The sequence below is a fragment of the Grampus griseus genome (assembly GCF_964374135.1).
Source record: "Grampus griseus genome assembly, chromosome: 12".
NCBI lineage: Eukaryota > Metazoa > Chordata > Mammalia > Artiodactyla > Delphinidae > Grampus > Grampus griseus.
This window is the reverse complement of record NC_139006.1, coordinates 23,319,391-23,344,341: the sequence shown is the minus strand read 5'-3', so window position 1 is coordinate 23,344,341 and position 24,951 is coordinate 23,319,391. Positions and strand designations below refer to the sequence as shown.

The 24,951-nt window shown below is 50.3% G+C and overlaps 1 protein-coding gene across 4 annotated transcripts in view; it reads left to right on the top strand.

Annotated features, from left to right (window-relative positions):
• MORC2 (MORC family CW-type zinc finger 2) overlaps positions 1–21,446 on the top strand; it is a 43,521-nt gene extending 22,075 nt beyond the window's left edge. The window contains exons 7-27 of one of the 4 annotated variants that reach the window (XM_082667335.1): positions 3,281–3,440; positions 3,545–3,656; positions 4,115–4,240; positions 4,780–4,859; positions 5,472–5,554; positions 6,101–6,186; positions 7,327–7,467; positions 7,562–7,716; positions 7,810–7,938; positions 8,441–8,546; positions 8,841–8,973; positions 10,092–10,166; positions 10,252–10,632; positions 11,185–11,316; positions 11,743–11,797; positions 12,202–12,343; positions 12,446–12,673; positions 12,765–12,858; positions 16,255–16,443; positions 16,535–16,627; positions 17,720–19,353. In XM_082667335.1, the coding sequence (XP_082523461.1) occupies positions 3,281–3,440; positions 3,545–3,656; positions 4,115–4,240; positions 4,780–4,859; positions 5,472–5,554; positions 6,101–6,186; positions 7,327–7,467; positions 7,562–7,716; positions 7,810–7,938; positions 8,441–8,546; positions 8,841–8,973; positions 10,092–10,166; positions 10,252–10,632; positions 11,185–11,316; positions 11,743–11,797; positions 12,202–12,343; positions 12,446–12,673; positions 12,765–12,858; positions 16,255–16,443; positions 16,535–16,627; positions 17,720–17,788 (2,769 nt within the window). In that variant the 3' untranslated portion in view covers positions 17,789–19,353. Of the gene's footprint in view, positions 1–3,280; positions 3,441–3,544; positions 3,657–4,114; positions 4,241–4,779; positions 4,860–5,471; positions 5,555–6,100; positions 6,187–7,326; positions 7,468–7,561; positions 7,717–7,809; positions 7,939–8,440; positions 8,547–8,840; positions 8,974–10,091; positions 10,167–10,251; positions 10,633–11,184; positions 11,317–11,742; positions 11,798–12,201; positions 12,344–12,445; positions 12,674–12,764; positions 12,859–16,254; positions 16,444–16,534; positions 16,628–17,719; positions 19,354–20,993 lie in introns of those variants that run through there. The other 3 variants (XM_082667336.1, XM_082667338.1, XM_082667337.1) reach the window with 3 other exon arrangements.
• The last annotated feature ends 3,505 nt before the right edge of the window (positions 21,447–24,951 follow it).

Below are 24,951 nucleotides of genomic sequence, written 5' to 3'. Positions count from 1 at the left end.
ATCCTCCCAGACCGGGGCACGAACCCACGTCCCCTGCATCGGCAGGCGGACTCCCAACCACCACGCCACCAGGGAAGCCCAAGGCAGGTGTCTTAATGGGAGAGGAAGTAAAATCTCACAGCTTCAGAGAAGAGATGTCCCGGTTCTGAGAATGAGGCCTTCAAGTGTCAGGAACCAAGAGTTGGATTTGTAGGTCTCGTAGATCTGCAGCTTGAATTCAGTCCTGGGGTAGGGGTTGTCACTGGGGAGAGCTGTTTTATCAGGGGGAGTATTTGGGGCTTCCCTGACTATGGGTGGAGACCACAGCTGGTGATAATAATAGGAACAGCACTGTCTTTCCCATATGATGGTGATTTTGTGGAATGTGCTGTGAGTGCATTTTCCTTTTGAGGAAATGTGTTACTCTAACCATTTATATCAGAAGCTACAAACAAGTCTGATACCTGCAGGGCCTGGACAGGTAGTGAAGCAGGTGAACACATGGAAAGTCATTTAAGTTTTTCAGTAAGTGGCAGCTGACACACATCCTCAGCTGATTATTGTTATGCTGGAAGGAAGGCCTAATGACTCTAGAATATTCTGATTTTGAAACCTTTTGGTAATTAACTGTGTAAGTTAAACACATGCACAGCTGATTCTCTTTGGGCCTGGTGTCTCATATCTGCAGAGCTGGTTTGGTGAGGTCTACGCCCGCTCATGGGAGGATCAGGGAAGGCCTTGGCCTGCCTAGCCTCAGACTGGACTCTTAACTCCTTTCCTGTGTGAGAAATGGAGGCCAGAGCTTGAGAGGGGGCCAAGAGGGTCTGCAGAGAGAAATCCACTCCTGTCACTTAAACAGGTGAAATGCGGTCAGTGTCAGTCTAACTCATCTGTGTTGGTTGGCTGTGAGTAAATTGGTACTGGCCTTGTTTAGATGTGAGCCTAAATCATAGCAAATCAGTTCATGCTGGGAACGAAAGGCTCTTTTTCTGCCGTCTTTACTTCGTGAGCCACTGGGTTTGTTTGCCTTTTTGGTGAGTGAGAGAAGTGCTGCAGCTGGCAAGCACTCCCGGGAAAGGTGGGGCAGGAGGATTTGGCCCCAGCTGGGCTTTTCAGGACTGCTTCCTGGTGGACTGAGGGTGGTGCGAGCAGGGGCTGCGCGTCAATAGAAACGGTCTGTTCCTGGCCTGAGAGCTGGTGGGGGCTGTGGGAAGGGCAGAGGGGCCACCTGACGAGAGGTGGTGGCCTCTGGAGAGCAGAGAGGGTAGGTCGGGCCTGACCTCTGGGCCTTGGGGAGTGTGTGGGACTTTATTAAAAGCATCCAGGAAAGGGAATCTAAGCAATGTATTAGATCCTCTTTGAAATGATCAGTTTGGTTATTGTGTGGTGCCTGGATTGGAAAGATTGGGGTGTTGGTGTCAGAGGCCCTGGCTGTCTACAGGACTCCAGCAGGGAGGTGAGAGAAATAGGAGTGGCCGCAGATTTGGTGTTTAATCAGTTGGAAAGGGGAAATGGGAAGGGGGGGTTGTAGATGGCTGAGGTCCTGGTGTGGTACTTGGGGGTGGGCTGTCTGGAGCTGGGGAAGGATGGAAGAGGGGCAGTTTGGAGGGGAAGCGTGTACGTTTTGTCCTGGACACGCGAAGTTAAGTCTGGGTCTGGAGCTCGGGGGAGGCTTAGACTCCAAGGAATCTTCGTAGTGAATGGGCTCACCTAAAAGAGCGTGTTGGAGAAGAGGGCCTGGGGTCTTAGGCATGCCCACCCACATGTAAAGGCCAAGGAGAAGGGGAAAGCAGCAAAGGAGGCAGGAGCGGCCAGAGGGGTAGGAGGAAAGCCAGGTGAGTGGTGACCCTGAAAGTAAAGGAGGAATATTCCAATGGTGGGTGGGTGTCAAATGAGGTGAGTGCCCAGAGGTTAAAGTAATGCCGTTGTCACCTGGGACTGCTGTGAAGATTGGGAGGTGTAAAGGAGGTACCAATTCTCAGAACACACATGGAATTCAATTCCCCCGGTGAAAAAGCTAGGTTGAAATTTTTTCCTTACTTGGAGCTAGAAGGTCACTGTTTTGGATTGTACTCTAGTGTGAACTCAGCCAAGATTTCAAAATAAGATCACTTTTAGCTGGGTGGGAATGTGTCCAGACCAGCCCCAGGGCTGAATACTGTAGCTTCTTAGAAACCAGTAAAGTGCCTCAGAACTCTTAACAGTTTATCACCACAGAGCTTGTTAAAATACAGAATCCCCTTTTCTGCAGGGTGGGCCAGCCAGCCATTTTGAACCTCTGAGGTGCCTGGAGTGGTTTGCTCTGCAGAGGGAATCCCAGGCTACAGGGCTCCCCGGCACCTGGGAGAGGGGTGGGGGCGTGGGGGAGAGATGCATGTTGATGTCTCCGGGGAAGTGGCGTTTTAGTAGGGTTTTTGAAGAATGAGTAGGATTTTTCTCCCAGCTTTATTGAGGTATAATTGACAAGGGTAGGATTTTCTAGAAGATTACGTAGATGTAAGATTAAATTTTACACATATGGAAGAGTGTATTAAAATCTATGTATATATATATGTATAACTGAATCACTTTGCTGTACAGCAGAAATTAACACAACATTGTAAATCAACTAGACTTCAATAAAATTAAAAAAAATAACCTACGTACAGTTGAGAGTAATTATAAAGCAAATACCCACGTAGCCACCACCGTAGACTGATGCTAGAAGTCCCCATGTGTCCCTCACCAATCATATTCCTTATCGCACCTCTTAAGGAACTGCCTTGGTGATGATCAGTCATTTCCTTGTTTTTCTTTATAATTTTGTCACCTGTGTATGCATTCTTGAATAATAGTTTATTTTTTGCTTATTTATGAATTTTATATAAATGGACTCATACTATAGCGTTTTGTTTTTAGATTTTATTTCTCCTAGGATATATACCTGGGAGTAGAATTGCTGAGTTATAAGTTATGTTTGTGTGTGTCTTTAGATTCACTAGGTCATCACAAATATGTTTTGCTTAGTGGAAATAATAACTTATTACCAGATAGGGAAAATGACCAGGGATATCCCAAGCAGGGAACTGCTCATGCAAAGACCCCCAGGCCATAAGGCAGCATACCCCAGAGGACCTAGCAGTGTGAGGCAGAGTCTTGGGAAGGGGCAGAAGCTAGAGCCACTGGTGCCAGGCTGGGGGGCTTGGGCCTCCCCTTGGGGCAGTGTGGAGCTGCTGTGGGGAGGGAAAAGATGGATGCACATTTGCGGGGGGAAGGCTGTTCTGGGGCTTCCTTCAAGCATTTGCTTGTGCTTCCTCCAAAGGTGATAGTCCCATTGCCCACCTGGAATGCTCGGACCCGGGAACCTGTTACAGACAACGTGGAGAAGTTTGCCATCGAGACGGAACTCATCTATAAGTATTCTCCCTTCCGCAATGAAGAGGAAGTGATGACTCAGTTCATGAAGATTCCTGGGGACAGTGGTAAGTAGGCCTGCGGCCTCTAGCATCAGGGAGCTCCAGAGCCAGGAGCAGTATGGGGATTGGCTGGGGGTGCCTGGTAGAACAACAGGATTTCTATTCCCTAGGAACGCTGGTGATCATCTTCAATCTCAAACTCATGGATAACGGAGAGCCAGAGCTGGACATAATCTCAAATCCAAGAGATATCCAGATGGCAGAGACTTCTCCGGAGGGCACGTGAGTGTGGCTGGGTAGGGAGGAAAAGGGAGGTGACTTGAGGTTGAGAGGGGTGAGCTTGTTCCCTGAATTCCCCAGTTTTAGAGTTGGTAAAGCTGAGAACTCAATGTCTTCCTGCCACAAGGCAGAAGGGATGAATAGAAGGACAGCAGGTCCTCAACTAATCCACATCCTTGCCCCAGCTCCTTAACTTGAATGAGAAAGAGACCAAGGCCTAGAGAGGGGAGAGGAATTGCCAGGTCCGTGCTGGGATGGTGGGGCCAGTTTAGGTGTCTGTGCCAGGGACGTGAGAGGAGGTGGGATGTGGTGCCCACACAGAGGAAGCACCCCTCAGGGCAGCAAGAGAAGCCGAGATGGGAGGTGGAAAGGTGGAGAGCCTGCAGAGAGGCTGTCCACCCAGGCCTTCGGTTGGGCTGGTGGTGGGAGGGTGACAGCACCCTCCATTCTGCTGCCTCCAGGAAGCCAGAGCGCCGCTCCTTCCGCGCCTATGCTGCTGTGCTCTACATTGATCCCCGGATGCGGATCTTCATCCACGGGCACAAGGTGCAGACCAAGAGGCTTTCCTGCTGCCTCTACAAGCCCAGGTAGGGGCCTGCCCACCCTGGCTTGCTGTTTCCTTTGGGCCAAGAATGGGGCCTGGCCATGTGTCTCTGGGGCATCTTTGAAGTGATGGTGGATCAGCGGCTCTGACAGTGTTGACTGCGTTTGGGTCTTTAAGCTGCTTGATTAACTGCAGACAAACTACTGGGTCCTGAGGGAGGGGCAGAGGTGGCTGGTGAGGTTTGTTGAGTGTGCCTTCTGTGAGGTGGAGGGTGCTCAGCCTGACACGGTGAGCTGTCTGAGCCTCTGGTTGCAGGGCCAATGGCCCTTTAGACAGTACACAGGGAAGCAGAGGCCCTGCTCGTTGCTGAGGTTGGTTTCTACTGTGGGATTAATGACACACTCGGAGAGTAGTGAGGTTGCTTTTCAAAGATGGAGCAGGATGGCAGGGGGCAAGTGGAGTAGGGAATTGAGTCTTTTTGCTAAAATAAGCTTGGCTTTGACTCATCGGAGGGCCAAGATAGTTGCTGCCCTGCACCTCTGATGCTCAGGCCCTCTGGTTACTCGCCCCCCGCCCCCCCAGGATGTACAAGTACACGTCAAGCCGGTTCAAGACTCGCGCGGAGCAGGAGGTGAAGAAAGCTGAGCACGTGGCACGGATTGGTAATGACCCCCTGGGCAGGAGGGTCGTCTGGGGGATGTTGCTTGCGGCAAAAGCAGGATCCAGGCAAAAGCTCCATGCAACACCCAGGGGTGGGCTTTCCTGAACCACTGGTCCAGTTTCTCTCCCACCTCTCCCTCAGCAATTTTTCTTTCCAGGCTACTCCTTCAGCCATTTACAGGCTGTTATCTAAAGCTTGCCTGCCCAGAGTGAAGAGTCCCACACTGTCCTCTGGCACAAATACTTGTGAAATTGGTTTTCTTGACTCCAGGGCAAAAATCTCAAGGTCTCTCTTGCTGACAAAGCTTCTTGGCTGCTCAAGGAGAGTGGTTGGCTGAGGACTGTTGGTAACTTCCAGCTCCTGCTGAGGGTTTAACTCTGGTTGCCTTGGGCAGTGCTTGACCTGTTCTGATTCATTTGTAAAGTTGGAAAAGGTGTCTTTTTTCCTTGGGGCCTCCTTGACTTTCCAAGCAAGGAGGCTGCTCTCCCAGCTCACCTGTTCCCTGACAGTGTACGAATGTCTCATACGGCAGGGACTGCACTATGGGGTCCAGGAGGGATAGCTAAGAGTTTTGACCTTTTGAATTCTTATCATGGTTTCTTCTGGGTTTCAGCTGAAGAGAAGGCAAGGGAGGCGGAGAGCAAAGCTCGGACATTAGAAGTGCGCCTGGGCGGAGACCTGACACGGGACTCCAGGGTGAGGCCCCAGACCCAGCAGCTCTTCTCCAGCATTGCTGCCCTTAGGATCCCAGAGCTCGCCTGGCTCTGTCTACCGCCAGTCATGAACCCCTTGCCCTAGAGCTGCAAAATGGGATGTGATGATGTTTCCATAGTCACTATTGAACACACTGTATGGCAGGATCTTGGCAACCATGTGAGGTGGACACTGTTAGTATCCTCAGTTTATAGAAAGAAATGGAAGAGGGTCACTTCCCTCAGGTCACACACAGCAGTAAGGGTCAGCAGTTCTCCACCCCTCCCCTGCGACACACACACCTCTTCAGACTGTTGTTTCAGTTGGGGGTGTTTCCTCCTCTGTGTCAGCAAGTCTGGTCAAGTGAAGCACAGCTTTTGTGTTTGTCCCTAGCTAGGGCCCTTTTCTGTGGAAAGGAAGTAAATTTCTAGGTCTGTTTTTGCGTCCATGTGATTTAAAGTGAGAAGTTTCAGATGTGTTGTTAATGATATTACCAGCTGTGGCCCATAGCACTTCCTCTCCTTACTTGGTGCTGGCGTGTGTTTCTAGGTGATGTTGCGACAGGTCCAGAACACGGCCATTACCCTTCGCAGAGAAGCTGATGTCAAGAAGCGGATCAAGGAGGCCAAGCAGCGGTGAGTGCCCAGCTGGCCTTGGGTCTTTTAAAATTATGTAGCTTTTGTATGGATTATTGACAAAGAAAGAGCTTGAGGAATCCCTCTCCACCCCACAAGGTTGCTATTCTGTCACATGCAGATTGCTTTGAGAAAGCCAAATTAATGTTGTGATTCCCAGACGTTTGTCACATGCCCACCACAGGAGAGGTTACCCAGCTCAGTTCTCCCCTGAGCCAGGACAAGGTGGGCAGAGCCAGCACCTTGAGTTGAACACCAACCTGTCCTCACTGGCAGCGCTCTCACCTTCCCTCCCCGCTCCCTCCCTTCCTTTCTCCCCTTTTCTCTCTCCTCCATTCTCTCCCCACCTTGCCCATCCTTTCCCTCTTCCTTTCCTTTTTCCTTTTTTTTCTTTTCATTTAAAGGATGTATAAAATGCTTGTAGTATACAACTTGTAAAATACAGACTATTTAAGAAATACAGCTGTAAACTCCCTTATACTTCTCCCACCTGGTGATATGTACTCTTAATAATGCTATAGATTGAGTTTGTTCCTTTTAATCTAGACTGGGCATTTGTCCTGGCTCATTACATGATCTCCATGTCCCCTACCATGTCTGGAGCCTCTGCAGGCTCTGGGCCTGAGTCCTTGCTTACTTCTTGGCCTCCTCACCACAGGCCTAGGTTTCGGGTATCTGCCCCGTGAGTCTGTCCACTGATCATCTATCTGCTTTTCAGTTTCCACGATTTTGTTGACATTTATCCCATGATCATTTCTTCTCTCACATGTTTATTGTTCTTGTGAATTTTTGTCTTTTTAAAATTAATTACTGTCACATTAGTGGAATGGTTATGCAGATGACCTTGTGTTTATTCTACTAAATAAGCATCTTAGCAGAGATTTGCAACAGCTTCACAGAATCCCATTCATACTAAATACATCCCCGTTTGATACCAAAAGCTAAAGTCATATGCTTTTAATTAGGGAGCTTAGAGTGACTGCACAGTGAGTATCCTTGTCAAGTCTACAGGTTGCATATTGAATGCAAAGGCAAAACTTAAGTGTCTCAAGTTTCAGCTTAAGCTTAATACATCTTAAACACCATGGTATTTGTGTGTTAATGGGTTGATCTGTTTGAATTTATCTTTTGTCTTCTCAGAGCGCTTAAAGAACCCAAGGAACTGAACTTTGTTTTTGGGGTCAACATCGAACACCGGGACCTGGACGGCATGTTCATCTACAACTGTAGCCGCCTGATCAAGATGTATGAGAAAGTGGGCCCACAGCTGGAAGGGGGCATGTGAGTGCTGCCTGAGGAGAGCTTCAGCCCAGGATGGTTGGCGGGAGAGGTTTGGTCAGTGGGGTGACAGAGCCGTGTCTACCTCCTCCTGCAGGGCATGTGGCGGGGTCGTTGGGGTTGTAGATGTGCCCTACCTGGTCCTGGAGCCTACACACAACAAGCAGGACTTTGCTGATGCCAAGGAGTACCGGCACCTGCTGCGGGCGATGGGGGAGCACCTGGCGCAGTACTGGAAGGACATCGCCATTGGTAATGCCCTTTCGCTTCACCTCCAGCCTTGAGATCCTCTCGCTGCCTCAGGGGGCTGACTCCTCACGCGATGTGTGGGTGCTTGTCTTCCAGCCCAGCGGGGAATCATCAAGTTCTGGGATGAGTTCGGCTACCTCTCTGCCAACTGGAACCAGCCTCCATCCAGTGAGCTGCGTTACAAACGGCGGAGAGCTATGGAAATCCCAACCACCATCCAGTGTGGTGAGTTGGGGGTCGGCACCTCCTCCTGACTCCTTTCCATCATAGTCACCGTGCTGGCCTCCTGAATGCACTGACATTCAGGGACGTATGTCCCACTAGGGATATGAGTCTGTTTGGTGATGGCCCTGGGAGCTCAGTCTTGGGGCTGTGCTGTGCCCACCTGTTCCTTCTAAATGAGGCAGGAGGTCATCTACCCTGCCGGGTCTCACAAGGTTTGGTACCACATCGGTAGAAGTGTGAGTGATGACTGAGTCAGGATTTTGCTGGAGGAGGGAGAGGGGTTGGGGCCGCTGAGGGTCCGTGGTATAAAGTTTCCATCGTTGCTGGAATCACTGTCCCTGAGAAGAGTGACTGTTCTGTAAGGAAGGCAGAGTTGGAGCCAGACTGAGGATCTTTGCATAGAAAGTCGGGGGCATCTCTGCCTTGGGCCTGGCTGGGAGGAGCCTGGTTATTGTTGGTGGGCATGGCTGATGTTTTGTTGGGGGTATGTTCTGTATCACAGATTTGTGTCTGAAGTGGCGGACCCTCCCCTTCCAGCTGAGTTCTGTGGAAAAAGATTACCCTGACACTTGGGTTTGCTCCATGAACCCTGATCCTGAGCAGGACCGGTGAGCACTTTTTCTAACAAGGAGTTTGTGGGCGTCCCCACCTCCCCCTGTGCTTTTTCCACTCTTCCACTATGCTTCTTGAGGTCAGTGCTCATATCCTTACATCTCTGTCTTGCTGTGTATAATAAATGCCTGGAAATAATAGAAGTGTATCCTGCAATGAGTATTAATTCTGTGCATTTGGGAAGTCTGAGGTTGCTCTGGTGAGAGGGAGCATGGGTTGGCTGAGGAGGAAGGACCCTGCCCTACCTGGAGCTATCTTGCCACACCCTTCCTAGCACTTTCTCTCTACAGGTGTGAGGCTTCTGAACAGAAGCAGAAGGTTCCCCTGGGGACGTTCAGAAAGGATCTGAAGACACAGGAAGAGAAGCAGAAGCAACTGACAGAGAAAATTCGCCAGCAGCAAGAGAAGCTGGAGGCCCTGCAGGTGTGTGGGTCATGGGCAGGACCCCTCAGTGTCTCCTCTGTTCCCTCAGGCTCAGTTTCATCCTTCTGTCACCCATGAGTGCTGCCCAAGCTTCCCAACCCCAACCTCCAGGCACACTGGTTCTCCAGTATGCCTTGATCATTCTTTAAAAAAAAAAATTTTGTTTATATATTACAAAGAGGTCCGATTCATTTAGAATGTTTTGAAACTCCAGAAAGTACATATCCTGTCTTAGAGGTAACCACCATTAACTGCACATCCTTCCAACTTTTTATGACCTCTACATACACATAAATACATATATTTTTTATTAGAAATAGAGATCATGACTTACTTGTGTCATATCACACACACATACTTTTTTTTATTAGTGCATAACTATTTTCTTGGGCTAGTTTTCCAGAAGTGAATTTGAAAGAGTAAAAGGATTTTTAAAATTCTATGTTTTCTTTAAATAACTATTTCCAAATTATTCTCCAGAAGATGTATTATGTTTTGTTTTTTACTAGCAGTACATTTATTTTTAAATGTTTTTGCAAATTTGATAAGCAAAGATACACATCTTAAATTTGAATTTCATATTTCTAAAATTGAACAACTTTTTCGTGTGTTTCTTTTAGAACTGCTTATTGTTCTCTTATATTACTGTTGTTTTAAATTTTTTTCTTAATTGACTAGTCAGGTTTTTTTAGATATATGTGTGGTATCAACCGTTTATCGTATTTATTACAAAAGCCTTTCCCTTTCTGACTTCTGCACAGGCAGATGCTCTCATTGTATGCATGCCTCCCTGTCTGCCAATTCCCACCTGTCCTTTCCAGCTTTGGCCTTTAGGGATCTCCAACCTTTTTGGCTTGTTTTATAGGAATTTAGTCTACTGACACTTTTCCCCAGTCTCTCAATTGCTAGGTTAATCATATAGAATCCTGTAATTTGCTGGTAGTTTAGTGTTTGTGAATTTTTGTCTTCTCAGTGAGAATGGGAGGCTTGTAATAGTAGGACTGTGGCCCAGGGGTTCTTTTTTATTTGCCCACTGTTCCAGACTGTGGGGCTCCAAAAAGAGTTTGCTTGAATGTACCAGATACGCAAACGACCTCCTCATCATGTTTACCCTGCAGAAAACCACACCCATCCGCTCCCAAGCTGACCTGAAGAAATTGCCCTTGGAAGTGACCACCAGACCTTCCACTGAGGTAAAGCCCAGGGATAGGGGCAGGGCTTTTCCTCAGGTGTCTCATGCTGGGATCCATGTTGTCACTCTCTCTGGGCCTCTTTCAGGAACCTGCACGTAGACCTCAGCGTCCTCGGTCACCTCCTTTACCTGCTGTGATCAGGAATGCCCCGAGCAGACCCCCTTCCCTGCAGGCTCCCAGACCAGCCAGCCAGCCCCGAAAGGCTCCTATTATTAGCAGTGTCCCAAAGCCTCCTGCCTCGACAGCACGGGAGGAGGCCAGTACTTCCAGGCTGCTCCAGCCTCCTGAGGTGCCCCGAAAGCCTGCCAACACTCCAGTCAAGACTGCATCCCGGCCCGCCCCTCCCGTGCAGCCACCATCACCATCTCTGCTGCCCAACTCCAAGAGCCCTCGGGAGGTCCCTGCCCCCCGAGCCATCAAGACTCCAGTGGTCAAGAAGCCGGAGCCGCCCAGTAAACTCTCCCTGGTGAGATGCTCCTCCTTCTCCAGCCCTGCCCACAGTGGTATAGGAATGGAGGGGGCAGCGTTGACTGCATGGGGGGCAGTGGGGGGTGGAGAAGCCTCAGTGGAGATCAGCCTTCCGTGCTGCCCCTGCAGAGGAGGAGTCTGATAGCTGAAGGCACTCATGGGGGGCACAGAGCTTGCTGGTTCCGTGTCCAGGGAGCTCTTTGGTGCCCCCACCAAGGTTTGGTCCTCCACAGACTTGAGTCGCCTTCACTGGCTTCTCACGCGGTGGGCAGAGGTTGCAATCTGGTGACAGCCTTGGTGGGCTGCAGCAGTGGTTGGCGTGGTTCAGTGGGGAATGAACTGAGAGGCTCCCCTGTGACAGCTCTGAGCAAAGGTCCTCGTGGGCGTAGAGGCCGGGGGTTGCTGTGTCCCTAGTACCGTTGGGAGCCCAGCCCTGGCGGGGACTGAGACCCACAGACCCCTTTCTGAATGGCTCCTTTAGGCCAGATGGGATCTTCCAGCACCTGAGGGTCTGCCAGGGTCCCTCATGTTCCCGCTCCTCTTGCTGTAGGCCACTCCTGGTCGGAAGCGGAGTCTTGGGGTCTCTGATGAGGAAGAAGCCGAGGAAGAGGCTGAGAGGAGGAAAGAGAGGTCCAAGCGGGGCAAGTTTGCCGTGAAGGAGGAAAAAAAGGACTTGAATGAGGTAGGTTCTCAGCATTCTCCCTCCCCAGGGTCTCCACCCGCCACCTGCAGTCTGTGACACGAGCCTTTCAGAAGCCTAGTCCATCTCTGAAGGACACTCAGTCACACAGACGACTAGAAACACGGTACCTGGTAGGATCTTGAGTGAGACTGGCTTGTGGCTCTACTCACAGGCTTGAGGTGACACCGACACAGATGTACTTCCGTGTCTGTGACATTCTGCCCCTATGCCTGCTCTCTTGTTTTCTGACGTTTTTGGAGGCAGGTGTGTACGTACTGAGATAATGGTTGAGAGAGTGGCTCTCAGTGAGGCCTGGGGATTTAAACAGCCGCACAAGACGACATGAGGTGATGGCTTATGACCCTGGGTGGACAGTCTGTTCTTTAGGGGCACTGGCGGTGCCTCTCACAGACTCTGTTCTTGCAGCTCTCAGACAGTGCTGGGGAAGAGGACCCAGCTGACCTCAAGAGCGCTCAGAAAGGTGAGTTTAGGGAGGTGCCCAGAGCCTGTGGGGAAGTGGGAAGGGGGCCCCTTGCCAGCAGCACCGTATTCCGAAGGCCCATGGAGGCTTTCCTGGCTCCTGGCTCTCAAGCAACAGTGGTTTCAAGTCTAATTCTGAGAAGAATGCTGAGGCTAGCACGCCCTCGTGTTTATTTTTAGTATCAGTTCCTTGGTGTTCACTGCTGGCAGTTACCATGCTGCTCTGCGGCACTCTCATGACAGTTGGGGAAGGAGACCAGAGTGGCTGGGCTCCATGTCCCTGGCATAGTGGCGTCAAGCTCCTAGGGGTTCTTGTCCCTGTGAACCTGGGATGACCTTTCTCAAGGTGGCCCTGGCTGGGTTGGGGGCTCTAGTCTAGTTTTCTAACTCCATCTGCACTCTCAGATAAAGGGCTGCACGTGGAGGTGCGTGTGAACAGGGAGTGGTACACAGGCCGTGTCACAGCCGTGGAGTTGGGCAAGAACGTGGTGCGGTGGAAGGTGAAGTTTGACTATGTGCCCACGGACACGACACCAAGAGACCGCTGGTAATGCCCCTTCTAGGAGGCTGGGTTGACAGAGTTGGGCAGGGGCAGGCAGCCCATCCTGGGAGCCTGGGACACGTGACACAAACACTGGGTCCTCCCTAGGGTGGAGAAAGGCAGTGAGGATGTGCGGTTGATGAAGCCCCCTTCCCCGGAGTATCAGAGCCCGGACACGCAGCAGGAGGGCGGGGAGGAGGAGGAGGAGGCGGCAGTGGCTCAGCAGGCTGTAGCCATGGCAGAACCCTCCACCTCAGACTGCATTCGCATTGAGCCCGACACCACCGCCCCGAGCACCAACCACGAGACCATTGACCTCCTCGTCCAGATCCTTCGGTGCGTTGTCGTCCTGCTCCGGGGTCAGCGCTGGTTCTCCACTAGCTCTGTGCCATTCTGATTTCCAGTCTCCACCTTCTTTCTTGTTTAGGAATTGTTTACGGTACTTCCTGCCTCCGAGTTTCCCCATCTCTAAGAAGGAGCTGAGTGCTATGAATTCAGATGAGCTAATATCGTTTCCTCTGGTGAGTCTGCCCAGCCTTTGGTTTTTGACTCTGCACGCCCCCCTTGGTGCTTGTTGTGATTGTCAGCTCTCAGCTGTGTGCGCCCTTCCCCGCTTGGCCAGCTTCCCTTTCATCTGCTGAGGGAAGGGAAGAGGGGACTTTACATTGTGGAAAAAGAAGCTGCTCAGCCGGAAGACTGGTGTGCAGCTGGTGAGATGCTGGGGTGGAGTGGAATCCTCGCTTAGGGACAGGCCCGGTGTGACTTGTGTGGAGTATGTCCCTTTTCCTCTGTCAAGGCAGGAAACAGTAAAGAGCTTAGGTTCAAAGTGCCGGAAACGTGACTCTCGGAGGTATAGGGAAGCTCCGAGGTATAGGGAAGCTCGTGGTGTGTGGAGATGAGCGTGGGATCTTATTTAGCAAATGCAGATGCAGTGCCTCAGTGCTGGAGCCTCCAAGTGGCTTAAGAGTCAGTAGAGACTGAATTTTTAGCAGGTACCTAGACATGAGGCTGAGAGCAGTAAGTGCTCTGCAAGGTGGGTGGGAGGGCTGGGGCAGCCTCTGGGAGGGGGAGAGAGTGACCAGGGCTAAAGAAAATGTGGGTTTGGGCGAGTGTTTGTAGAAGTGACGGGAAGTGTTTGAGGCAGAGGGACTGTTGTGAACAAAGGCTCAGGGATGCAAGGGCAGGTGGGGGCCAGGGCAGTGGTCTCTGTGGTGAGCACTCAGGGAGAAGGGCCCTCAGAGCCAGGATAGGAGGCATCGGGGGCACCCCCCTGAGGTGCAGTGGGTTAAACTTTGTATGAAATGGAGGCCCAGCTAAAGGTTTGAGCGGATGGAATTGTCGACTTGAACCATGTCTGGGGCAGGGGTCAAGAGGCTTATTCTGTAGAGGCCAGTTAGCAAGTATTTTCAGCTTTATGGGCTGTAAGGTCTCTGTGGCAACTATTCAGCTCTGCCGTTACAGTGTGGAAGCTGCCATAAGACCATATGCAAAGGAATGGACGTGGCTGAGGTCTAGTAATGCTTTGTTTACAAAAACAGGTGGCAGGCTGATTTGGTCACAGGCAGTGAGTAGTCTGTTGACCCTGCCCCTAAGAGGGTAACTCTGGTTCTGGGAAGGAGGGTGGATGGGAGACACAGGGACAGGGAAGCTGGTCTAATGGTAATAGGTCAGGGAGGGGGGATGGGAGCTCTGACAGGTGAAGGGGCCGTGTCAGGGGTCCTTCTTTGACTGAAGGCAGGTGATGGTGAGGAGGCAGAGGTCACGTGCTTCCCTGTCTCTCAGGCCTGTGGGAATTGGAGGTTGATGACAAAGCTGTTAACTGGGAGAGAAGCAGGGTGAGGGTGAGGAAGACGAGTTGTGATTTGACTTGGGCTGGAAGTACCAGCACTTCATTTCTGGTGATGTCCAGTGGATAGGACACTGGAGATTGGGGCTGGCACTTGGGAGGGGCGGGAAGGGCAGGGCTGGAGATGGGGATTGGGAGTCATCCACATCAAGAGGATGTTTCTGCTGTAGGAATAGCTTAAGTTTTCTAGGGAGGAGTTTCTGGAGAGGACAACTGGAATTGAAACTGCAGGATTAATATGTTTAAGATGGCAGGCCCTCGTGGGCAGTTGTATGCTTGATAAAGTTTGCCAGAGAGGAAAACATGGAGTTTTGTCTCCATTCTACTTTAAAAAAGGGAAATGAGGCTAGGAGCTGAAGAAACCCAGGGGCAGAGAGGTGAACAGTCTGTCTTAATAGAGCCCAGATTTGAACCCAGAACAACTTGTTAGGCCAAGGGTCTTGCTCCCCTGCGAGATGAGGGGGCACTGCACTCTGGGGAAGCTAGAAGGTGCAGAACTCATGGTGGCTTCACAGAAAGCTGCTACACCTCCGCGCTTACCCTTGTTCAGGCTGCAGGCATCCTCTGCAGATCCCAGGAACAAACAGCTGATCGGCCTGGTATGTTTGTTGCTTTTGGCTTAAAGTTGTTGCCAAAGTCAGAGTAAAGCCTGGGTGCAGTGGGATCTTTGCAGTGGCCCTGACCGCTCAGACCAAAGCACAGTCAGTAGGAGCATCTGAGCCTAAAATAGTCTGTTGGCTTATGCCTGTAAAGGGAGGTGTACCACTAATGCATCATTTTAATAGCCACCTAAGTGAAATGCCTAAAATAACTCAAACTTTAATTTTTTTTAACGTTCGGGACACAACAAGAGTCTAATGTTCATTGTATCCTTGTCAGTTTGTAAATGACCGTCCTTTTGCTCATCATGCTGGACTAGGAGTTCCAGACCGTCAGGGGTCCTGCAAATACTAGATTAAAAAAAAAATATATATATATATATATATATATATATATACACTTTAAAAGTAACGTAACTGCCTGTGAATCTTTAATGGCCTAAAAGTGGAAAAAAAATTAAAATGAATACAAATCATAGTTAGGCTTAAGACATTGTGTATTACATTTTAATACTTTTGGCACCTGCTTGAACATTTATTTTTGCGGTGCCAAGTGATAATTATTTTTTGTGCAGAATTTGAAGTTTCTGTTGCCATCTTGATTTACTGGGATAGTATTCTAGATTGTAAACAATTAAATAGTTCTAACACGTTTTAAAAACAGCAGTTTTTAGCTGTTCAGTGCTAGGTAGTTCATACATCTTCACAGAAGTAAATAAATGCTAGAGTTGGCGAGACTGCAGTTGTTAGCCAGGACCTGCTGGTCATGGGTTTGTGTTCATCAGCATGGCCTCATCATTCACGTTGGTGATTTATGAGTAAATCATAATGTTATAACTTTGAAATTAAACATAAAGAGTTATTACCCAGATTGTTTTTTATACTGAGATTCCATGTAACTTTCATTTGAAACAAGTGTTCTGCTACTTTCTAAAAGTTTGATAAAGCCCCATGTCTAGAGAAAGTGCTAGTTAACATTACTGCCCCACCCCCGGGAAGTTTCAGGTACTCAGGGAAGATGGTGAAAAGCTCTGATGCTGTATAAACATACTACACAAACCTGGAGGAATCTGTTGTTGATAGGTGCTTGATAAAATACTTGTGGAAGAGAACTTTTGATCTTGACATTGTTGGTTGTGACTTGGAAGTGGTTTGCTCAAAGTGCTGTTGTGCACTTAGAAAGGTGAATGGTGAGAATCATCCCTCACATTTACTCACGGCTGGCAGTCTGCCAGAGCACTTTGGTATGTGCTTCATGTGTGATCCTGTCTTCGTCCTCGTGGCAGCCCTGTGAGGTGGACGTCGAGGTCTTTCTTCTCTGGAGCTAGAGAGATCACTTGCTTCTGGGTCCGGCATCCCTTCAGACTGAGCTTCCTTGTGCTGAGCCAGTTGGGGACACCAGTGCCCATCTAGAAGGGCACTGGGGACCCTCGTGAGCTCATGCACTCACCCACCAGCTCCTCTCCCAACAGAAAGAGTACTTCAAGCAGTATGAAGTGGGGCTCCAGAACCTGTGCCATTCCTACCAGAGCCGCGCCGACTCGCGGGCCAAGGCCTCCGAGGAGAGCCTGCGTACCTCCGAGAGAAAGCTCCGCGAGACAGAGGAGAAGCTGCAGAAGCTGAGGACCAACATCGTGGCGCTCCTGCAAAAGGTGCAGGAGGTGAGCCAGGCAGCCCTCTCATTGTAGCGGACCACCTGGTGTCTCGGGGTGGGGGCTTGGGCACCTCCTGCTCCCTTCTCCCCACTCACAGGAATCTGTGGTTCCAACCCTGGCTGCACAGCATCCTGACCAGGAGGGCTGGAGGTGGTGCGGCTGCCTGGGCCTCATCCCAGCCAGACCCACGGTATCAGACTTTTGCCCTTGTTTAGACATTCTGATATACAACCTGGTTTGAGAACCCTCCAAGTCATAAAACAGAAAAACATTCTCAATTTTCCAGATGACGCCCAGATGGGATTAGGTAGCCCAGAAGCAGGAGCGCCCTGTAGGGTCTCAGCCCTTTATCCAGGCAGTAAACATTGAGGACAACTGCTCTGTGCCTGTCCTGGGGACCTTTGGTGAAGCAGACAGGCAAGATAGGGGTCCTGCTCTCATAGCCCAACAAGTGGAGGAGACAGAACTACTGTTGGCGGGAAGTGCTGTGAAGTAAATATGAGAGAGACAGAAAACAGGGATGCCGCTTTACTAGGGTGTGCAGGGGAAGCCTCTCTGAGGAGGTACTTGAGCTGAGGGCAGAACCAGTCACACAGGAGTGGGATGTGAGAGCTCTGGGGAGAGGGAAGAGCAGGGCCTGAGGCCCAAGGCAGGGAGATGTGGGCGATAGAAGAAGCAGGGCCCTGTACCAGGTGGGAAGTCTCTGGAGGGTGTGGCACTAAGACGTTTGCAATCTAAGACATTTACTCTGGTTGGTTGTAGGAGGGCCTGGAGGGGGCGGAGGTTAGAATCCGGGACTCCAGTGAGGAGCTTCCCACAGTTGTCTGGGTGAGAGATTCTGGCAGCCTGAACCTTGGATGGTGACAGTGAGGAGGGAGAGAAGTGGGCAGATTTGTTGTAACGTCTTGAGGGAAGGGGAGGAAACAAGGGTGATGGTTGTGGTTTGTCTGAGCCCCTGGGTGGAGGGGAGGCGGTGGTGGCCTGTACCAAGATGGAGCAACTCGGGGTGGGTGGTGCCGTTGAGCTGTTGGATGTTTTGAGTCTGAGAAGCCTGCAGCATGGCTAAGGCAAGCCGGGAACTTGGGGTAGAGGCAGGGTAGGAGCAAGAAATCTGGGCGTCATCTGTGCACAGAGGAGGGAGTGGGCGGATGATAAGAAGGGACAAGGCCTGACAGCCAGGGTGGAGGGGCGAGAGGAAGGGGCACGGGCTGCAAAAAGGATGGGGAGGCGGGCCCCCCACCACCTTGTGGCCCCCGGCTGACCCTGCACTGCTCTGTTCCAGGATATAGACATTAACACAGATGACGAGCTGGATGCCTACATCGAGGACCTGATCACCAAGGGGGACTAAGAGGCCTGGAGCCAGAGATCAGCTCCCCTGCCCCTCAAGGCAGAGCTCCTGGGGGTGGAGTTTCATTTATGGGTTGATGGACTTACCTTGGTTTGACTCACATGGGATATTTGTGCTTTTGGAGGGAAAGAGACTCTGATTCTTTGAATCTTCCTCCCTACGTTTATAAATATTTATTTTTTAAAAGAAACAAGATGCTGTGCCTGCTGTGAGACCATACATTTTTTTTGGTGACTCTTGGGCAGAGAACAGAAGCAGGATGCCAAGTCTGAGCTGCTTCTCTTGGCTCCTGGCTCCTCAAGATGTGGTGAATCCAGTGCTGTTTGGAAGTTGGGGAGGCTCCAGGGGCAAGACTGGGGGAGGGGCAGGGCCCCCCAGGCTGGTGCTCCCCCAGGATCTCCAATCCAGGGGATCCCCACAGGGCCATGGTCAGGAGGAGGCTCAGCGCTGAGCAGCTCCCTGTCTCGTGGCTGCTCCTTCAGGTTGGGGATGTGAGTGGTGGCCCAAGTGGTCCGTCTTGGCTGTGGCACCGTCCAGACAGCTTGGGGAAGAAAGATCCTCCTGTTCAACGTCCCCATCCACCACCTAAGTTCTCCCTGCTGGAGAACTAACAGTGGACAATGAGGTTTCCTGCCTCAAAAACTTGAGTGGACAGATCCGACTCTGGTCAGACTGCTGACCCGGGTAACACACTGAATGTTTGAATTCCAAAGGATTCCTTTTACGAAAGGACCATGTGTGTGAAGGAGCCCCTGTGCTGGTTGGTGGCGGCCTCGTCTGTGGGTGTGGCAGGGTCCTAGGGAGCACACCTTCCTCAATGGTCCCGGCCATCTGGAGAGCCTGGCGCTGCTTTTTCTCTTACTGCGTCCCCCCTGTCTGGCCCCACCAGGCCCAGTCAAGGTCCCTGCTTTGGGGCAGATGGGAGGAGGGGGTCACTGAGCCACAGGGACTCCAGAGGTGGCTCTGCAGGAAGCACACCATGTCTTCCTTCCCGCCTGGTCACAGCCTCATACAGCTGTGTCCCTCAACTTCTCAGGGTCAAAGACAAAGGCAAGAGTTGCTGAATTTTCTCTTTAATGGCCATTGGAAAAATTCTGGTTTGATTTCTCCCAACTCTCTTCATCCCCCTTTATTTGGGGACTGGGTTTTCTGAAGGCACAAGAACTATGGTCTTGTGCCACTGGTCTGCAATTCAGACCTCTCGGTGTGTTTCCAGCATCTACCCACCTCTGGTCAGCAGTGGCCACATGCTGCCCTGTGAAGACTCCAGTAGCCTGGGAAGTGCTGGCGAGGGAGGCAGGCCCCATGGGAATCGGAGGTCTTTACCCACTTGTGCACGTGGCCAGAAGCACCTGTGACTTGTGGGTTTGGGACTTCTCCAAACCACATCCCTGGGCAAGGGCTCTTTGGGGGAAATACCACTCAGAGAGGCCCTGACCTCTTCCTCTGAAGATTCGCGAAGAGTCTTAGGGCTTCTTGAGCTGGTGGTTCCTCTCCTGTCCAGCTCGCTCTTTTCATCACAGGCAGCATATGGTCCATTTTTGTCCCCAAACCTGCTGTTTTAATCTAAGTGCAAGCTGGTTCTGCATTTTTACTAGAGGGTAATACTCAAGTTTTTTATTTACATACCTGTAATCGAAATGCAATACTATAAACTTTCACTGGTGAGACTCCTGAACTGTCTGTTTTCTTCTCTTAGTAAAATCCAGCACCTTCCTCCTCTTCATTCTTTCCACCACTGTGGCTTTAAACTGTCTTCAGATTCTTCCTCATCTCCACCACCTTGTCTTATGTCTTCACTCTCCTGGACACCCATAGAAACTGAAATACTGAATTTCTTAAACATTTTAGCTTCAACTTCTGGGCGTTCCCACTTTGCTGTTTAAATCCAACCACAGCTGTGCTGAATGCAAGCCTGCTTCCAGGCAGAGCTCCTTCCATTCTGGGTGGGAAGATAAGATGCAGGGGTTCCTCCCCCTTCCTTGTCCTGGATAACTAACCTGCTTGAAATTGTCTAAAACTTGGGAGAAGATGGTCTGGTGGGGCTGTGGCAGGAAGGTCCTGAGTTCAAGGCGGCAAGAAGGTGAATGAGTGCAGCGACCCTTGTTTTTAAGGAGTGGGAGGGATGGGGACTTTCGTGTTTTGTTTTTTTTCTCCAAGTGATACATGCATATGGTAAAAATTCAAACAGTACGAAAGGCTGGACCATGAAAAGCAAGGCTCCCTCCTCCCCACCCCCCCACCCCCCAATGCTCACTTTCCCTGGAAGGAGTATCCCTCCTGAGCACACTACACATCTACTGTCTGTTTCTGCCTGTTTCTCACTTAGTAAATCTTGGGACTTGTTTCTGAAGCGCTCACATGGATCTACTTTATTCTCCTGAACAACCACATAGCATTTCATCGTCTTGGATGTACTGTCATTTAGTGGTCCCATTTATAGAGATTTTGGTTTTTAATGTTTATGAAAAGTGCTGTGATGAGTGTGTGTGGGTATACATGTGTACTTAATCGTTAACTCAGATCTGGGTTTATACAGGGTTAAGATCCAAAGAGAGAAACGGCTGTTAGATGGTGGATGCATTAAAAATTCTAAGATACATTCCAGAAAAGACTTCCCAATTTCAACTCCCACCAACAGTATATTCCTTGCCCCCCACCCCCACTTGCCTGGCTGTAGTCTCTTCCATCTGAACTGTTTACTAATCTGAAAGGTGAAAAGTGATGGATTTTTGAGTTGGTTTGAATTAATTTACGTGAGATTGAACATCTTTGTTGGCCGGTTGTGTTTCTCTCTGGGACACAGCTGTAGTTCTGAGTCTTGGGGTAGGGACTTTGTAAATCAGATGAAAAACAAGGGGCAAGTCCTCAGGGAAATGTTCACCTTATATCACCCCTCAGCCCCTAAGTGTCCCATGGATTTAGCATTACAAACCCCACATCAATATTGTATTACTAGGTCAGGACAAGGGTTTGACATTGTTTACCAAAGGAAGGCATAGGTTAATAGGCTGAGAGAAACTTCTCTGCTTCCTCCTGTGAGTGGCACTGCTTTTTGGCTCCTCTTGTTGGGTCTAGTTCCCCTTGAAAGACATGACTGTCTTTTAGACCCGTGGTTCAAGCAGCACTGGGCAAGCACTCACAGCTCTACAGACCAATCTGTGTTAAGACTGATAGAGCTCAAACTTCTTTCCCTTTTACACAGAACACAAGATTTGGTCTGAGCGGGCCGTGCCTCCACTGGCTACTCGTCCCCGATGTAAGGCTGTCCTGCATCTGGGCCAGGCTGTAAGGGACCCGCTGGCAGTTGCCTAGATGCCTGAAACATCCTCAAAATTCCACTGGAGGATTCTGCCCTTTGCTGGAGATGGAACCTCTGAGGCTTCCTTTGGAATGGCCACATTGCTCTTGGTTCCTGAGAAGGTGGACAGCCAGCTTGGCCACGGGAGGCAGAGCTACAAAAGAACATGCATTCTCTGCTGCCATGTTTGAGGCCTCCAACTGTCCTCAGCACTGCTGGGGGCACCCTCTCCATAGTGAGCAAGACACAGACTGGACAGAGGAAGGGCCTGGCGAGGGACAATCCCACTCAGGAATGAGCCCAAATGTTGCCAAGCCTGTTTTTCAGTCTGGCAGTTTTCATGGCAGTAACTTGGAATGTGCCAGGCCCAACTAGGACCCCTGGTGGATCCTGCATAAATTTCCTTTTTTCAGCTCACAAGGCTTCAGACAAATCACTGCCCATCCTGGGTCCCCTTTTCTTCCTCTAAAATAAAGGCGCTGGATGACAGTAGAGGTTTTCTGGCTTACTAAGTTGTAGTTCTCCACCAGAAATTTATCCAGAGGCCCATATAGACGGTTGGAATGGGGCCCCAAAGCCCTTGCTGCCCTGACCCCTTATCTTTGCTTACAAGATTCACTGGCCCCACCTGCTGCCTGTAGGCCTTCCACGACCTACTCATTGGCCCTTGTGGGGTGTTACCCTATGGCCTTTTGGCCTCCGAGGTGAGGAGGGCGGGTCTTCCATCCAGCCATCTTCGGTCCGCAAAGCAGGTTGCCCCTGCTACTTTTTGGGGCTCGGGCTTTCTCAGCTTCCAGCCAGGGCCTGGAGATAGGGGAGCCCATGCCACTGAGGCCAACCTGGACCAGGGACAGGGGAAGGGTCTGACAGACACATCCCTCCTTTCTTGTCCCCTCTGGACTCTGCTGAGATGCTTCCACGGGACTCTCTGGGGCCACTTCCTGCCCGAGCAACTGCAGTTCTCGGGAAGCTGTGGGCAGCTCTAACCCACAACTTTGAATTTACGGTCCTTTCTTCCCCACTTCTTACTCTGTTTAAGCTCTGGGTTCTCACTCCCCTACCCAGTTCCCCACCATTTAAGCCAGTCTGGCACTAGCCGGGTTTGGGGGCGCTGCGATGCGAGAACCCCTAATTGTCAGAAGGAAGAGTTTTGAGTTCCTTACGCTAAATCATCAGCTACCATAACACAGCACAAGCCCGGGGACTGGCTGCAAACTCTCACCTGGCCCAGAGGACACGTCCAGGACCCGGCCCTCGGCCCTCTCTCTCCGGAGGCTCTGGGGGTGTCCAACGCTCAGTCCCATCCGGGCGCCTGCCTTCTCCCAGGTCGCCAACGGTTGCGGGAGGCGGAGAGCACCCCTCCCACCCTCCTCCACACCCTCAAGGCAGGCGCTCAATGGCGCCTGCGCGGTGCAGCGGCCTGGCACGTGTTCTGCGCCCAGCGCATGCGCCTGGGAACGTCACGAGCCTGCCAACGTGCCCGAGCCCGGGTGGGCGGGCGTCCGAGCCTCAGACGGCGTGAGGGTAGGGAGTTGTGAGCAAACCCGGCTGTACAAGGCCCGCCCGGGGCCCCGCTTGGGGACGGAGGCCTCGAGGGTCCCACATCCTAGGGCCAGCGGAGGGAAGGCCTAGGGGATCCAGTGTCCGGCTCAGACCCCAAGCAGAGAAGTGGGGAATTTTTTCCGCTGGAGTCTGCGTATTAAGCCCGGGCACAGGTGAAACCTTTTACCCGGTAGTTTTCCAACTTTTTGTGGTCACTACAGGAGACTTTTTGGTATAGATGTCCTTGATGGTGTGGTGCTTTTATGTCTGCGAGATAGAGGACCTGGGAAGGAAGCTGCATGTGTTTTTTTGTTTTTTGTTTTTTTTTGCGGTACGCGGGCCTCTCACAGCTGTGGCCTCTCGCGTTGCGGAGCACAGGCTCCAGAAGCGCAGGCTCAGCGGCCATGGCTCACGGGCCCAGCCGCTCCGCGGCATGTGGGATCCTCCCGGACCGGGGCACAAACCCGTATCCCCTGCATCGGCAGGCGGACTCTCAACCACTGCGCCACCAGGGAAGCCCGAAGCTGCATGATTTACATTTTGAAATACCCTTTCCAGGTAATTTCCCCTGAAGGTCCAGACCTCTGACTCTCGGGACCTGAGGCCTCTTGCGTTTCACGACCTCGGCTCACAACTTGCTTTTCTGCTGGTTTGTCTGTCCTTGGCCTGGTTTATGGTGTTTCTTGAAAGGTTTTGGGGTTTCCTATCATGTTTAAGAAAGTCCTTCCCCCTCTACTCACTTGCAAACATTCTCTTGCATTTTGTTGCACTGTATTAAAGTTTTTTGTGTCAACCTCCACTCCCTGTGGGAAATATTTTAGTATCTGCGGTTAGGCAGGAGTCAGACTTTGGTTTTGGTTTTTCCAGATGGAAATTCACTTATGCCACCTCCGTTTCTTAAACGAACCACCTAGGTCATTATTTATATTCATTCTATTTGGTTTTGGACCTGTTGGGCTTGAGATGACCCTTACATATGTCAAGGGAGACAGTCTGTTACCAGCTGGACAGGCGATTCCGACGCGAGGGGTGAGGTCCTAGCTGAAACTACTTTGGGGGCGTCATTAGCATCTAGATGGATCAATCTCCCTAGCTGTTTTTCTTATTAAAATAGTTTTCCAGGCTATTCTTAGAATTTCTTCTCTCATGAAATTTAAAATCACGTAATCCAATTCTCTCCCGTCCCTGCCCGCCTCCACAACAAGTTCCATTGGGATTTAAATTATAATTGCATTAAATTTAGATGTAAGTTATGGGAGAGTTGACATTTTTATGATTTTAAATCTCCCTAGACGATACAAAATGGTTTTCCATTTGTTTGACTCCTTTTAGATCTTCCAATAAGATTTTATTTCTTCATATGGGTTATGTAACTTTCTCATTTTATTCCTGTTTTATGTTATTTGTCACTATTGTGAATGGAATTTTCCCCCCATCTCTATTCCTGATTATTAATATATAGAAAAGCAAATTGTTTAATATAATTTATTTTCTATCTTATAAACTCTGGTAGTTTTCAAAATAAACTTGTATTTTTAGATAAAATGTGCAAATTTGCCAGTATGCTAGTTTTAATTGCCGAACCTCTGAAACAGTGTTGAGTAATTAATTATCCAGGTCTTTTTTCTGATGAGGATGGAAATCCACATGTTAGGGTTGAGCAGAATATTGTCTGTTGGTTTTGGTGACTGGTCTTTAAAGTGTGGAAAGAGTTTTTTCTGTTTTTGTTGATGCTGTTGTCTTGTTTTTTAAACTTGGGGCTTCTGGGATGAAGCCGTGGCTGCCAGTCTTGTCTGAGTTGAGCACCAGGGGGCACCAGTTACACAGAATGAAATGTGGGTTGTGAGGCCCCCATCCCCATCTCCCATTGTCAAATGCCTTTCAGCATCTATTGATAAAATCATATGGGGTTTTTCTCCTTTAAGCTACTGTTTTAGCGATTATTCTTATTAGGCATTGAGCAGCTACAAAAGAATACTGTATAAAATATTTATAAGGGGGCTCCCCTGGTGGCGCAGTGGTTGAGAGTCCACCTGCTGATGCAGGGGACACGGGTTCGTGCCCCGGTCCGGGAAGATCCCACATGACGCGGAGCTGGATCGGCTGGACCCGTGAGCCATGGCCGCTGAGCCTGCGCGTCCGGAGCCTGTGCTCCGCAACGGGAGAGGCCACAGCAGTGAGAGGCCTGCGTACCGCAAAAAAAAAAAAAAAAAAAAAAAAAATATATATATATATATGGTAAGAAAAATATGCAGTGTACATCCATCACCTGGTTTAAGAAAACACATTATTATTAGTTTATAATCCCTGTGTGCCCCTC